Source organism: Odocoileus virginianus, unplaced genomic scaffold (genome assembly GCF_023699985.2).
Source record: "Odocoileus virginianus isolate 20LAN1187 ecotype Illinois unplaced genomic scaffold, Ovbor_1.2 Unplaced_Scaffold_5, whole genome shotgun sequence".
Lineage (NCBI taxonomy): Eukaryota > Metazoa > Chordata > Mammalia > Artiodactyla > Cervidae > Odocoileus > Odocoileus virginianus.
Genome location: NW_027224267.1, coordinates 2,071,073 through 2,086,109, shown reverse-complemented (window position 1 = coordinate 2,086,109; position 15,037 = coordinate 2,071,073). Strand labels below are relative to the sequence as shown.

Genomic DNA, 15,037 nt, shown 5'->3' with positions numbered 1-15,037 from the left:
TCCTGGAAGCAGAGCAGGCAGGGGCGCCCCAGACCCTGTGGCTCCCGCTTAGCACATCCCCAGGTTTGTCCCATAAGCTGCTGAGCTCAGATGCATGCTGCCTTCCAGGTTAATGTGAAGTTAATGTGATGTTTCGTTTCATAGTTGTTCTGTCCTTGCAGACGAGCGTAGTCAGCTCCTTCCTTCACAAGGTTAGAGGAAGGTTGTAATCACAATTTAGCTTGTTACAATACAACACAATAGTGTTGCCAAAATTTACTTGTATTTTTAAAAATATCATTTACTGTCTGGAAGGCAGTTGTGCTCTGCTTTATTTCCCAGAAGTACTGAAGGAAAGAAGAAAGTGGTAGGGATTCTCCGGGTAGCAGCAGCGGAAGTCTCAGTGACTGTTCGTGATCCAGGGCAGCCAGTGGCTGGGCAGTGTTGGAGGCAGAGGAACCGGGAGGACCCGGGGCTGGATGGGCCATCAGAGGCTCGGAGGTGTCTCTGGGTTCAGTCTTTGAGGAAGGGTGGGGCGTAGAGGTCTGTGCATGGCAGAGAGGTTTGTGAGCTCAAGTTATTTCACTAGTGCCAGACTACCCAAAGAGAAGAGTGAACAAATAAGTTCCAGATATGGAGATTTGATGGTTGTCTTATGAGAGACTGTCTTGCTACTTTGCTGCTGCTGAGAACATTTATTTTTGAAACTTCTGCCTGTGTTGATTTTACCCTTCCTGCACTTTCAGGCAACAAGTTCAGGAAGACTGGGCTGGGGGTAGTGGGTCCGTCTGGTCTTTCTTTGAAACCAGACTGGGCTTTCTGCTTGTTACCCACCTTGCTCATCAGTCACGTGCTCACTGATGGTCCTGATCTGTGTCAGTCCCAGTGCTGTTTGTTCTGGATTCAGATATGACCAGAGACCCTTACAGTCTTACCCCCAGGAGCTCAGAGTTAGTGAGGCCATAGCCTCATCAAGCACATCAAAAGAGAATAGCTTTATGGGTGGGTGGTGTAATAAACACCAGGCATAGTGGCATTTTGTGTATTTCTTTCTATATGGTGATGTCTGTAGAAGACAGAAGTGCCTTCCGGCCAGAAGGGAGGAAGTAGCTGTAGTAAGTGTGGAGTCTGTGGCTGAACTTTAATTATTTGAACGAGGCGGTAGTGAATTCTCTGGTGTGCTGGGGGACATGCATATGCGTGTGATACTTACCGAAGGCTTTTCTTGCAGAGCTCTTCGACATCTGCCTCGCCCGAGCAAAGGAGCGGTGGCGGTCCTTGAGCACAGGAGGCTCCGAAGCAGAGACCGAAGGTGTGTGTGACGGCAACACCAGCGTGCTCTTTTGGTCAGCTATATAAGTTGTAAATATTATGCACGTCATTATTTATTACATAACAAAGAGAACTTCCTTACCTGAAATAGTGGTTGGTGCAAATTTCTGAACTCTTCTTGGGAAAAGGGATTAAAAAAAAATTTTTTTTGGCTATGTAGTATGGCACATGAGATCTTAGTTCCTTGACCAGGGCTTGAACCTGGGCTAAAGCGCCCGAGTCCTAACCAGGAGACCACCAGGACATTCCAGAAAGGGGATTTATTTATTTATTAATTTTTTTAGATCAAATGAGTTAAAGAAAAAAAGCTTTTATAAGAAAGATGATACAAGTTCCTGAGAGTTGTCTGTGTCCAGACGTGCTGGAGGGCTGGTCATCATGTATGGCTTCCTTGTTCACTGATGGACAGTAGTCTGGCCCCCAGGAGGGCTGACGTGCCAGTTTATAGAGGAGAGTTGGAGTGCCTTCCAAAGGGATGGGAACATTGCCTGTTCCCTAGGTTATGCTTTCAGAGTTTTCCATGACACACAAATGATTGTGGTTGCTTCTGTTGGTTAAGTAGTATCTTTTTTGCTGATCTTTTTTTATACCATGTGGTATTGGAATTTTAAAAATATAAAGCAAATTATCCATAGTTATTTGTTACCAATAACACACAGTAATGTTATGCTGTGGTAACTCCCACATAGTCTACGTTTATACCAGCGATGTTCTAGATCAAATGATTTTTCTGATGTTGTCTGTGTGTGGAATTCATTTGTGTTTATTCCCTTACTTGTCCTTAATTCCACTGACAGTTGTTGATAAAAGGTAATATCAAATTAGATCTTGATTTCAGACCCTAGAAAATATCTGATGATGATCTAGCCTTAGATGGTACTGTGAGATTTTTGCTCTTAAAGAACTCTGCAAACTGTTGTTGCTGTAGATTCAGGTTGTAATTAGGCCCACGTGCTCCTGAAGAACGTCCCTTCCTTGTTTGATTCTCCTAAGAGTTTGAAGCCTTGCGGTTACTGCACAGACTTGCCTCTGAGAGGTGTGACGACTCCTGGTCTTTTGACAGATGCTGGTTTTTCAGCAGCAGACAGAGAAGCCAGTCTGGAGCTGATTAAACTGGACATCTCCAGAACGTTCCCCAGTCTCTGCATTTTCCAGCAAGTAAGTGGTGGTGATCTGTTGCTTTAAATATGTTTTGTCTAAAATGCCAAATTGCATGTATTTGTGATCAGGTTTGAAAAGTACTGGGGATTTTTATTGGGAGGACGGGTCTTTTGTTAATACTTTCAGGCTGTTAAAAATAAGGGTAACTAATGATGGACAGGGAAGCCTGGCATGCTGCAGTCCATGGGGTTACAAAGAGTCGGACACGACTGAGCGACTGAAGTGAACTGAACTAAATCGTTTCCGACAGATAGTTAATATGACTTCTAAATATCCAGTCTGATTCTATCGTGCCCGTGTTTCTAGCATCATGCTTTGAACACACTAGGTAACCAGTGAAGGATAGTGGAGTAAACAACAGCAGATGAGTTAGCGACCTGCACCTGCTGTGCTGAAACGTCGTAAACACAGACAGTGACAGGCAGTGGGGGGCAAGGGGGCAGAAAGAATCATCAGGATGGGGGTGTGGTGGGAGGCAGAGGCGGACTGACCATGGGCACGTACCTGCCCTGAAGAGCCTGGGTACCCGGTCACCTTGAACTTGAAGGGGCAGTACAGTCATCCAGCAGCAGCTGAATTAAGGGTGTTGTTCCAGGGTGGTGCTCACACCCGGCCCGCCAGCTTGTTTCAGAGCGGCTTGCAGGTGGAGCTCGTCCACTGTGGCCGACGGTTGACTCATCCAGCCCCGTGACATGTGCCGAGCAGCCGCGTGACACTTGGCAGCGAGTCCTCCCCGGGCACCGCCGCACTCCAGGCGGCGGCGGCCCCGGTGCACGCGCTGGCCTGGCTGACGCGCGTCTCTGGTGTTGGTCCTTGTAGGGTGGCCCGTACCACGACACACTGCACAGCATCTTGGGCGCGTACACTTGTTACCGACCGGATGTGGGTTATGTAAGTGAACCTTTCAGAGATTTTCTGACGTTCTCCTCTAGAAAGAAAGTCACGCTCTCCACCATCTCACCGTAGCTGCAGATGGCGGGTCACGGGCCCCCGTTTTTGTGGGCTATGAAAGGCTCATGGTCAATGACTTGCCTCAGTTTTTTTGTAGGGAAATGGAGCTGCCCTGGCTGCTCTGTGGCGTCGATCGTTTTTTTTTTTCAAAGCCTGACATACGAGCCTAGTCGCTCAGTCGTGTCCGACTCTTGTTGCGACCCCGTGGACTCTAGCCCTCCAGGGTCCTCTAGGTCCGTGAGATTTCCCAGGCAAGAGTACTGGGGCGGGTTGCCATTTCCTTCTCCAGTGATCACATTTTAATTGCGTTTGATTTTCATTTTTTTGCATGTGATTTCCCCCCCCCAGCATTAAATCAAAAAAGCTTTTTAGCTGTAACTTTTTAAAACTATGCTGCTGACATTTCTGTGGCTTAGCGGGCATGTGCCTGCATGGCTTTAGAGTGACATGTTCCCTTAGATGTACGTTTCCATGGTGCCCCTACGTTGTACCTTCTAGAAGGCAGTGAGTCGGTCAGGTGCAGAGGAGGGTTTGGGAATGAAGGAGTGCAGACAGGCAGCGAGCGTGGCAGGGCAGCGATTCTGCCTCAGGATGGGCAGGTTCCTCGAGGCCGTGGGTCTAGCCTTCAGGGGGTGGCAGCGGGCGGGGGCAGCGTGGGCCCTTCCAGTGCGGGGGCATGTAGGTTCCTCCTTCAGTAAGATGCAGGGGCTGCTCTGACCATGGTGGCTGCTGGTGGTTTAACCCACCCTCTCTCCTCCCCTCAGGTTCAGGGCATGTCCTTCATAGCGGCCGTGTTGATCTTGAACTTAGATACTGCAGATGCCTTCATTGCTTTTTCTAATCTTTTGAATAAACCCTGTCAGATGGCGTTTTTCCGAGTGGACCATGGCCTTGTAAGTATCCCCTTGGGTGTGTGGTGCCCCGGGTGCCGTGTCTTCACAGAGCAAGAGCGGCCTGGTCCTTCTGTTCGGCCGGAAGTTTCCATTTCTCCCTCCTCGGGGTTACTTGGAGCAAGTAGCACTGTACAATGTGGAGGATTACCGGGGCATTGTGTTGACCCTGAAAAACGGGTGGTTAATAGCCGTATGTGTGAATTTCAAAATACATTCTTCCAGCAAGTGTTTGAAAATAAACCCTTGGAGTGAGAGAGGAGGGGTGCCCCGCACGGACGTCCTCGCTCTGTGTCAGCGCCGGCGCTCGGCTCGGTCCCCCACCTGGAGGCCCACGGGGAGGCCGGTGCCCGCAGCTGTTTCGGCGCCATGCCCTGGTTGGTGCGTTGGGTTTTCCTGCAGACCCCATAGGAAGTTGAGGAGCTGTGCGCTGAGACGCGGGCTGGGGCGGCTCCCTGTCCCTTCAGTGTTTTCTCCCACACTGTGCTCACCGGCTGCATGTGAGGAGGCCCACGGTTGCCCCGCGGTCGCCATTGCCCAAGGGTCAGTATCAGACTGCCTCTGGAAAGGCTGGGGGTCGGCACAGAGGCCGCGTGTTTCCTCAGATTGTTCTTAGACGGTTCATTCCTTCCTGGTTCTTAGAGAAGAAGGAGCCGTCAGGAGTCAGCCTTTGCTGTGGGTCAGGGCGCGAGTTCGAGGCCACACTTTGAATGCACACGAGGCGCCCTCGTTAGGCAAGTTATGTACCTGCTCTGCAGAAGGAAAGGGCAACCGCTCCAATGTTCTTGCCTGGAGAATCCCACGGACAGAGGAGCCTGGTGGGCTTTAGTCCGTGGGGTCACAAAGAGTCGGACTTGACTGAGTGACTGAGGCTTTCTCTAACACTCTGGGCTTCAGTTCTGTTTTCTACAAGTTGAAGAAAGGATAAGGTGTAGTCAGTCACAGTGACATTACAGGAGGTTAGAGATGGTGCTGTTTAGAAATCACCTGTTCAGTGCCTGGTTTAGGGTTTAGGAAAGATACGTGAGCAGTTTACATACGAAGATGATTGTTGGATTCTAGGGGCGCTAAGTGTACTGACTTTCTCTGTAGATTGGAAACGTGTGCTGATAACGTATTTATTAGTATATTTCACGTTTTCTCCCCAGATGTTGACATACTTTGCTGCATTTGAGGTATTCTTTGAAGAAAACTTGCCGAAATTATTTGCTCATTTCAAGAAAAACAACTTAACTCCAGACATCTACCTAATTGATTGGTAAGACTACATTTTTGTGTATTTTGAGAGTGTTTTCTCATGTCTGTGCTCCCATCTTTCATTCCTCACTGCTGGCTTCTTTCGGGGCCCAGCTGGCCCCTACCTCCTGCTTTATAGTCTCCCTTCCGTCCTGAGCCCGAGACGCCCTGTGTTCGCAGCCTGGGCTGCCGGTCATCGGCTAGGCTCTGATCCTCTCTTGATTCCACGTGACTCTCACCGCTCCTTTTGAACTCCCTCCAGGGGAGGAAGGTGCCTTGGGCCTCTGTGTTTTCAACATGCCCTTTATCCATTCCTCCCCGAGACGTCGCTCAGCCCCCGGCCCGTGCAGGCTCTCTGCTGGGATCGGGGGCAGGCTCGGCACTTTACGCCCGGAGCTCCCGCCTGGAGGAGCGCCCGCGCCTGGACCCTGGGCCATGCAGCCTGTGGGGGCGTCAGGGCCCCTGGGGGTGACCCAGAGCTGGAGCCAAGGCCTGCCAAGAGCGTGCGTGCTCCGGGATCAGCAGGCTGTGGCTGGTGGGGTGGGGACGTGGGAGCCTCCTGCAAAGGGCCAGATGGCAGGCACGAGCTCCGGTGGAGTGGGGATGTGGGAGCTTCCCGCAAAGGGCCGAGAGCAGCAGGCGCGAGCTCCAGCGGCCAAGTCGGGTCGTGGATGCCAAGCTGAGGGGCTCAGACAGGAGTCCAGGGGCCAGAGGGAGCGGCTGGCGGCTTCCACTTGGGGCGAGAATGGCTCCGGGTTCCGCCCAGAAGTGAGTTTCTGGTTCCCGGGGCAGCAGGGGAACCTGGAGGCAGAGACAGTGAAGGGGAAAGAATGGGGCTTGAGCTGAGGCCGCAGAAGTGGGTGGAAGGCTGGGAGGGGGAGGCGCTGGCCGGAGGCTGTGGCCCCGGGGCGTCCTGTGGCTGTGAGGGGTGCCGGGTTTGGCATGATGGAGAGCGGAGCTGGTGTTGGACACTTTGGTTTTAGGGCAACTGTTGGACATCGAAGTGGACGTATACAAGATTCCAGAGAGCTCCTGCTGGAGCCTAGACCAGGAGGTCTTTGTGCAGGGTGGATTGGTTGCCTGAGGAGAGGCTGGAAAGGCTGGGGTGTCCCCCACCAGGTGCCAGGTGAGGAGGCCAGGGCACCCAGGGATCTGGGAGCCATGTCTCGGGTCCTGGAATCCCACCTGAGCCCCAGCCGCTCCCGTTACGTCCCTGTGGCCTGAGCACGGCTGGGGAGCCTCCCTGAGCCTGCAGTCTCGTCTGTCCACCCAGACGACTGGCCTCTGAGGGCCCTGTACGGGGGCACCAGCCTTGCGAAGGTGCCTCTGCAGAAGGAGGGGTCTGTGGGCTGAGAGGCTGTTTGGGTTCCTGCACTGACGTGCGTGGTGAGTCCACAACTGCTGGGAACACATAGTGGGCTTGGCTTTCCTCTGTGCTCACTTGTTTCAGGAGGCAAAGGCTCACCTCTAGAAGTTAAAGGCCAAGTGTCTTCCAAACGAGGCCCTGCTGTTTAAGTAAAGCTGATTTGTCTGCTTCCATGGGAGCAAGCCTATGGGATGCTTAGCGTTCGTTGCTTCTGTCCTGACCCCGAGACTGTTCCAACTCTGCTGAATTCATGCTGGGGACGAGGGTATGGAGGTCGCGGCTGGTGTCACTGGGGATCAGTCTAGACGTGAGGCCACAAAGCCGCTGCTGCTGGGGGGCTGAGCTGCCCTGTCTGGGAGTGTTTGGGGCCAGGGTTAAAGGTCACCTCCGTTTAACCAACAAATGATTTCTCCTATCTGTGAACACTCAACTCTTGGACAGGCTGTCCTGCTGCATGCCTGTTTGTGCACCTGTGCTGTGAGATTTGACTGTGAACCCTGACCTTGCAGATTCCCAGACCTGGGGCCTGTGACCCCTGGGGCATGGTGACACTGTCCTGGAATAGTCTCTCTCAAGCTTATTTTTACCCTGACTTGCAAAAGTAAATCAGTCGTGTATTGTGACGCAGTGTGTGGCCATGTGTTTGGAGCAATACAAGATAATGTATGTGACAGAAACAGTCTTAAGAAACAATTCTTACCAGCCTTTACTGTGCTGGTGCTGCTCCAGGCTGATGGCATCTCAGAGCAGTGGTCAGTGACGGTCACGATGGGCAGCGTGAGGAGCGCTGTCATGCAGGGAGCGTCTCTGCTTCGTTCCGGGCTGACGGGGGAGAGGGGCCCAGGCCACGGGGGCTTGCGTCTGTTGGCTCCAGCTCTTCTCACGGGATCTCATTCATCCAACCCTTAGAACAGGCCCTGGGAGCGAATTCTAAGACCTCTGTTTGACATGTGAGGAAATGGAGACTTGGCGAGGCAGAGTGACCTGCCTGAGGTCGTTGGCTCCCTGGACGGCAGCGCTGGTGTTCGAGCTCAGGGCCAGCTCCAGAGCCTGCGTGCTTCCCCTCAGAGTGGGTTGAGCCTGAGGAATTTCTTAGCAAGGCAGCGTACCCCGTGCAGAGGGCCCCAGAGCTGCAGTCGATGCGCTGATGAGCGTGGGCAGCGAGGGTCGGACTCATGGGTGGTGAATGTGGAGCGGAGCTCTGGGTGTCTGGGTGCAGGACCGCTCCGAGGACTCCTCCCCTTAGACCTTTGTGACGCAATGTGCTTGGAGCCTGAGGCCCTGTGGATGCTCGTGGTGCCTGGATGAGGCCTCTCTTGGTGCTGGCGCTTGGCTGCTTCCTAGAATAAGGACCACGGGGATCCCTATCTGTGTTTGTAGTGCCAGCGCAGGGCTGGGTGCACAGGAAGTCGTTAGTAGGTATTTAACTTGATCTAAGCCCAGGAAAACCACGCAGTGCACATCTGTGCGCCGTCCACAGGGCCCAGGCTCTCGGTTCGGTGCTCACCGTTAGCTGGAAGCTCAGAGCAGGAGCAGAGTGGGCAGGAAGCCCAGGGAAAGGGCGGGCGCCGCTCAGGACCCGCCCCGGAGGCTGGTGTTCGGAGACAGCGCTGCTCTGTGGCATCTCCACAGCGCCTGGAGCAGGGCCCTTTTAGCACAGAGGGAGCCAGCGAGGCCCCTCCCACAGCGGGCGGTCTAGGTGGCGTCACTCCGCTGCTTGTTCTGCTGCTTCTGTGTCCCAGCCCCTTCCCAGGCCACTGTGCTCCCTGGGGCACACACGCCTGTGCACGCCTGTGTCTGCAGAGGGTGCGGGTCGCTACCCCACCTTCACCCCCACCCCTGTCCCACCTCATGGCTGTGGGCCCCTGCAGTCTGGCTGCTGAGTGCCCTGAGTGAGCCGTGTGGGTGCTCACGGGAGACCTGTCTGCCCGCCAGGAGCTGTCTAGGACTTGCTTCTTCCTTCCCGGGGCACTCTCTCCACCCCCTGAATTATAGTATTAGTTTTATAAGACGTCGTCTTGCCCAGTCTGAGAGCCCCTCTTCCAGAACCCCCTCTCTCTCCGCTCCCTGCAGCAGTTGGGGCTTCCCTTCATGAGAACACCCCTGCTTCTTGCTGCCCTCACAGTACCCAGCGTGGTCAGTCTCCTCAGTGACCCCAGTGCCCGGCCCCGTGCTGGGCTCGGAGTCCTGGACCCAGTGATACACCCAATCCCGAGGGGCCCTTTCCTCAGGTCTGAGATGCATGGAGTCCAGCCCGAGGCTCACGCGGGTGCCCGCCTTCCCCCGTGTTCGGGGCTGCCGTCTGCCCAGCGCTGCAGAGACTTCATGGTGGAGACTCAGATTCGCTTGCTGAGGCCGTCCTCCTGGCAGAGATCTTAGCCTGCGTGCTCGTGTCTCCTCTCTGCTCACACAGACACAGGGTCTCGCCCTCCATGCCTGGCTTCGTACAGAGTTTTGAGTGTCCAGACCATCAGATGTCCGTGTTTTGTTGGAGAAAGGTCAGTTAACTTGTCAAAATATTTCCCAACGCTGTCAAACGTTAGTTATTAGGAGGCGTGGGTAAGTTTTGTAATAAATAACCCCAAATTAATGAGATAATTAAGCAGAACATTCTGTATCCTGATTAATGTTTCTTGAACGTTTGGTGGTACTTGGAGATCCTGTCGTCATGCTGAGTCTCTACCTTAAAGGCAGGTCGGGGTGAAATTACTGATGGAAGAGTTTCGTTTCCATGGCATCTAGCATCCCTTTCACTCATAGCTTCTACTTTCCTGTTTGGGGTCTGCCTAAAAACTCCTCCAGAACAGGGTTGTCTTGCTGAGCTCCAGGGGTCTGAGTCCCATCTGGCACCCCGTGGAGGGGTCCCCTCAGTGTGTGTGTGGAGAGCGGGAAGGAGGTTCAGAGCCTGAGTGTGGGGGACCTTCAGGCGGAAGGACCCACATAGCCTGTGCTCACTGGCCCACCCACCCCCACCTGGCGGATGACGGAGCCTGGGTGCTGAGGCAGGGTTCACATTGCTTACCTGTGGTCTGCAGCCCCTGCTTGGGGCTGGCGCCGAAGATGGAAACACCTGTGGGCTCAAGTTGGAGGGTGCTCTGGGGGCTCAGAGGTGGTTCTCTCTGCTTGCTTCCAGGATTGTTGGGGGGAAGAGTTGGGCTTGTTAATTACGTTTGAGTGGAGACTTATATAAGTACCTTCAATTTTTAAATGAATGTGGTTCTCTGTTGGGTGTTTCATGTTGTTCTATTTAATCGCATAGAATCTAAGGAGGCTGAGCAGTTGCCCAGCAGTGTCTGCGCTGCTTGTCTGAATTTTTAGGGCACTGGGAGCGCCGTGGTGGGCTGGGCTGGGGTTCAGGGCCACTTCCCGAGCCAGCGCTGGGGACGGAGCCTCCTTTGTAGGAGCCAGTCAGGGAGGAACGCTCTGGGCACAGCTGGACGTTGATGGCATCAGGCCCTTGAAGGTCCAGGTCTCCAGTGGTGTCTTCTCGGTGAGGATACCACACGGTGACTTCTTCCCTTCGTGGTGGTGTTCAGTCACCAAGTCGTGTCTGACTCTGTGACCCCATGGACTGCAGCACACCAGGCTCCCCTGTCCTTTACTGTATCCCGAGTTTGCTCAGGCTCACATCCATTCAGGCAATGATGCCATTCAACCATTTTGTCCTCTGTCATCCCCTTTTCCTCCTGCTTTCAGTCTTTCCCAGGATCAGGGTCTTTTCCAATAAGTCAGCTCTTCACATCAGGTGGCCAAAGTATTGGAGTTTCAGCTTCAGCATCAGTCCTTCCAATGAATATTCAGGATTGATTTCCTTTAGGAGACTGGTTTGATCCTTTTCATCTTTTACCTCAGGCTAAAACCTGTGTTTCTGCATCCTCCTTTTTTTGTGATTTCCTCACCTGTGGTTTTTCCAGTGGTCATGATGGATGTGAGAGTTGGACCACAAAGAAGGCCGAGCGCTGAAGAATTGATGCTTTTGGTGTTGGAAAAGACTCGAGAGTCCCTTGAACTGCAAGGAGATCCAAGCAGTCAATTCTAAAGGAAATCAGTCCCGAATATTCATTGGGAGGGTTGATGCTGAAGCTCCAACACTTTGGCCACCTGATGCAAAGAGCCAACTCATTGAAAAAGACCTTGATGCTGGGAAAGATTGAAGGTGGGAGGAGAAGGGGACAACAGAAGATGAGATGGTTGGATGGCGTCACTGACTCAATGGACATGAGTTTGAGCAAGCTCCGGAAGTTGGTGAAGGACAGGGGAGCCTGGCGTGCTGCAGTCCATGGGGCCGCAGAGAGTCGGACTCGAGTGAGTGAACATCACCAGCACCTGTGAAGTGGAGATGGAAACGGCGCTTCCTCGGGGGTCGCTGTGGCTGACCGGGGCGGGGGGGGGGGGGGGGGGCGGCGGCGGCAAGGAGGCGTGTTGAACAGCGCCCGGCCTGCACAGGGCGGTGGCAGTTCTCCCAGCATCGACTTCTGAGAGGCAGCTTCTGCCTCCTGGCCTGGCTTCCCTGTCTCCCTGCCCTGGCCTGCTCCCTGTTTGCAGGCCAGCAGTTAGGCTAGGCATGGCCATTGGAAATGTGAAGCCTTGACAGGAAAAAGGAAAAAAAAAACGAAATTGTTCTGTTCCTCTTACATATATTATGGGGGAAATAGAGACACACAATTTGTCTTTGTTGTCTTTTATGCGCCTTTAGCCACTTTATTAGTTTAGCAATATAGAAAGACCTTTTTTTTTTAATTAGTTGAATTGGTACCTGAAGCCATCATTTTAAAAATAATTTGATTTAGTTGCCGGTGCTGGGTCTTCCTTGCCGCACGGGCTTTCGTCCAGTTGCGGTGGGTGGGGATGCTCCCTGGCTGCGGCGTGGGGCTTCTCATGGTGGCGTCGTTTCAGACTGCAGGCTCCAGGCCCCAGGCCCCAAGGGCTTCAGTCGTTGTGGCTACTGGGCTCAGTTGTGGTGGTTTCCGGGCTCTTCGGTCCAGGCTCAGTAGTTCTGATGAACTGTCAGAAATATCACTCTTTTACTTAGCTCTTAGCTGCTTAGCTGCTCAGTTACTTCGACGCGTGGTCATCACATACCAGGGATCGCACCTGTGTCTCCTGCCTTGGCCGCCGCGCCCCCAGGGCAGCCCTGAAGCTGTCATCTTTTGATGACACAGCACACCTGTCCGGCGGGTGAGAAGTCCTGGGTTCCTGCTTCCTGCGTGGGAAGCGCACCAGCGGTCCTGGGGGACCGGGGAGCCTTCCCTGTCCGGCCGGACCTCCTCACGCTCATCCTGCCTGGAGAAGGATGACGTGCAGGGCGCCCCATGGGGAGCAGGTGGGAAGCCTCGAGGCAAGGGGGCTGCGTGCACGCAGGAGACCCCTCATCCCTGTGCTCTGGCGGCGGGTCCTGGGCTGCGGGCGGCGCCGGGCTCACCTCGGCCCCCTGGGAGCCGAGCAGGTCTCCACCCGCCCCTGATTAAACATCCGCTCTTCTGAGAGTAAATGGGAGAGCGTTGTGTCCAGGTCCTGTTCACACGCTGGTTTTGACTCTGAGTGCGGCTGAAGATACAGGGAAGCGTTTGACAGCTACTGGTGAGGAACGGTCTTCCAGTGAAAGGGGAGGTGGGAGGGGAGGCAGGGAGTCTGGGGACCCTGGAGCCATCTGAGCGCCGCGCTCTAGGGGAGGGTGGAAGGGGAGCACCGTCTCGGAAGCAAGAGACCAGCAGGCAGGTACCCTGGACTCTTCACAGGTTGGCGCCGGGCAGGAGCCCAGGGGCAGGGAGCTGGCTGCTGGAAGGCCTCCTGGGTCTCGAGGCCCAGAGTAGGGACAGCGACTTGGGTTCCATCTCCATTCGATGGCTGTTGTGAGGCAGACGTGTAAGGCGCTGTGTGAGCGGCTGACAGGAGAGGCCGGGCCCAGCCCAGGGGCAGGAAGCAGCCTTCCTGGGAGGGCCGTCTAGGCTGAGTTGTGGTGAGGGGACACGTTGTCAGGGGGAAACTTTCACATGTTTTTCTTTAAAAGGCACATTTTATTTAAGATACAGTAAGACTCAAGGCCTTAATGATTCCATTTCCGTACCTGTAGATAGTAAATGACACCGTGTATGACACAATTTATAGCTTTCCACATTAACTACGAGCTTGGTGATCAGGTCTCTGTCCTGTTTTGAGTTTTCAGCAGCATTTGACATTCTTCACTCTGATTCCAGAATGTTTCTTTTATCTGGTACCATCTATATACAAAGTGTCGCCAGCCCCAGAGCCCTCTTCTGAACTTCAGGTTGATTGACGTATCCAGCTGGATGTCCAGTGACTTGAGCTCAGGTCCAAACCAGAAGGCCCACAGCTCACCCGTGGAGTTGGCACAGCAGACCCCTCTGTCGCATTTCCCATGAGACGCATCCATGTTCGCTCTGCTCCGGCCACCCCCTCTGCTCCGGCCGCCCCCTCTGCTCCGGCCACCCCTCCGCCCCCTCTGCCGCAGGCGCCCCCTCTGCTCTGGCCACCCCCTCTGCTGCAGTCCTGTGCCGAGCTGCCTGGAGGGTTTAGTGGCCGCTCCGGCGAGGCCTGCGTTCCCCTGCAAGAGCATCTCAGCACAGTGGCCGGGCCCCTCCGCTGCTCAGCCCCTTCACTAGTTTCCGTCTCACGTAGAAGGAAACCTGCAGGCCCTGCAGCGGCCTGTAAGGCCCTGTGCGCTGGGCCCCGGTCCCCGCAGGCATCCTCATGGGTTCTCCCTTTGGCTGTTACGGCTTCAAGCCCAGTGGCCTCCGGGCCCGTCAGCAGATGTGCTGGGTTATCTCTGCCTCCGAGCTGAGAGCTCTCTGTGCTGTCTGGGGCTTCCCTGACCCCTTCTCCCGCCTCTGCTTCCTCCTCTCGGCTTTGCGGAAGTGGCGCTTTTCAGGCACGTGTTCACCCTGACCATCCTGTTCACACACCCAGACTGGCAGTCCCTGCCTCCCACCCTGCTTTTTATCTGAATCCATATCTGACGTTCTGTGCGCTTCATTCAGCCTTTCCACCCACTAAAGCAGGAAAAGCTGTCTGTTCTGTTGGATTCTGCGTGTTCTCACCACAAAGAACAGTGACCAGCATAGAGCAGGCTTTAAAAGCAGTTTCTGATGTGCGGCTTAGAATCAGCAGGGCTCAGCTCTCAGGAGCTCTTCGTGGAGCGATGGGGGATGGTCAGCAGGATCGAGCAGGTGGGCATCACAAGCCTTCAGGGTGGCGTTGCTTTGCAGGGGTGGCGGGGGAGGGCTGGGCTTGGCTGTATTTATTTTAAGTTCATCCTAAGTTCAGTGTGAGTTTTTTCACTTTGAACAGTTTCTGCACCACAAATGCTACCTGCAAATAATCTTTATTTGCCAACTCAGTAAGGCAGATGGTTGCTAACAGCTTGACTGGTGAATTCTTGTGAATTTTTAAAAAAATGTAAATTGAGGGACCTCCCTGGTGGTCCAGTGGTTAAGGCTTTGCAGTCCCAATGCAGAGGGCTCAGGTTTGATCCCTGGTTGGGGAGCTAAGCTCCCACGCCATGTGGCCAAAAAATAAAGTTAAAAAAAAAGTATCTATTAAAAAATGCTAGTTGAAGAGGATTAGGTTGATTGTACTTCTGAGTTCATGGAAAACTAGTCACTATTTCACATGAGTCTTCTCTTGTTTGTTTGTAGTTGCTCTTTTTATCCCATCCTTTTTCCTTCAGTAGACAATATTTCTAATGTGTTTAAAATGTATCTTTTTTGTATACATTTTAAAAAATTGTAACAATAAATAGCACTAGAACTACTACTGCTTGCCAGGTGAGTGTGGCATTCTTGATTGTTAAAACATCAGCTTCACAATGTATCTGAAGCAATTTACAAAGACCACACACAAATTTGAACTGAAGAATATTGTGTTAGAGAAATTTGTTCTGTTGTTTCTCTCTCTCTCTCTACCTGTAGCCACTCAATTTTACCAGGCTTTATTTTTTCTTGCTTAAGTCTACTATGCTTTTAAGATGTAAAGGTGTGATTTTCATCTGCGAATCGGCAGGTAAGTAGTATTGCAGATTAGGTCACTTGCTTTTCATTTTTTAAAAATAAAATGTCCTCTAGGGTTGAGAGTGTTCAGGTTGGGATTTGAAATAAAGATCTCT

General features: G+C 53.3%; 1 protein-coding gene across 7 annotated transcripts in view; it reads left to right on the top strand.

Moving 5' to 3' along the window:
* TBC1D14 (TBC1 domain family member 14) overlaps positions 1 to 15,037 on the top strand; it is a 104,927-nt gene that overhangs the window by 81,396 nt on the left and 8,494 nt on the right. For 4 of the 7 annotated variants that reach the window (XR_011485974.1, XR_011485975.1, XM_020880330.2 and 1 more), the window contains exons 8-12: positions 1,211 to 1,291; positions 2,375 to 2,469; positions 3,292 to 3,363; positions 4,188 to 4,316; positions 5,462 to 5,571. Coding sequence is in view for 2 of the 7 variants with exons in the window: in XM_020880330.2 (XP_020735989.1) it covers positions 1,211 to 1,291; positions 2,375 to 2,469; positions 3,292 to 3,363; positions 4,188 to 4,316; positions 5,462 to 5,571 (487 nt within the window). In the remaining 5 variants the exon portion in view is untranslated. The remainder of the gene's footprint in view (positions 1 to 1,210; positions 1,292 to 2,374; positions 2,470 to 3,291; positions 3,364 to 4,187; positions 4,317 to 5,461; positions 5,572 to 15,037) is intronic. The other 3 variants (XR_011485976.1, XR_011485977.1, XR_011485978.1) reach the window with 3 other exon arrangements.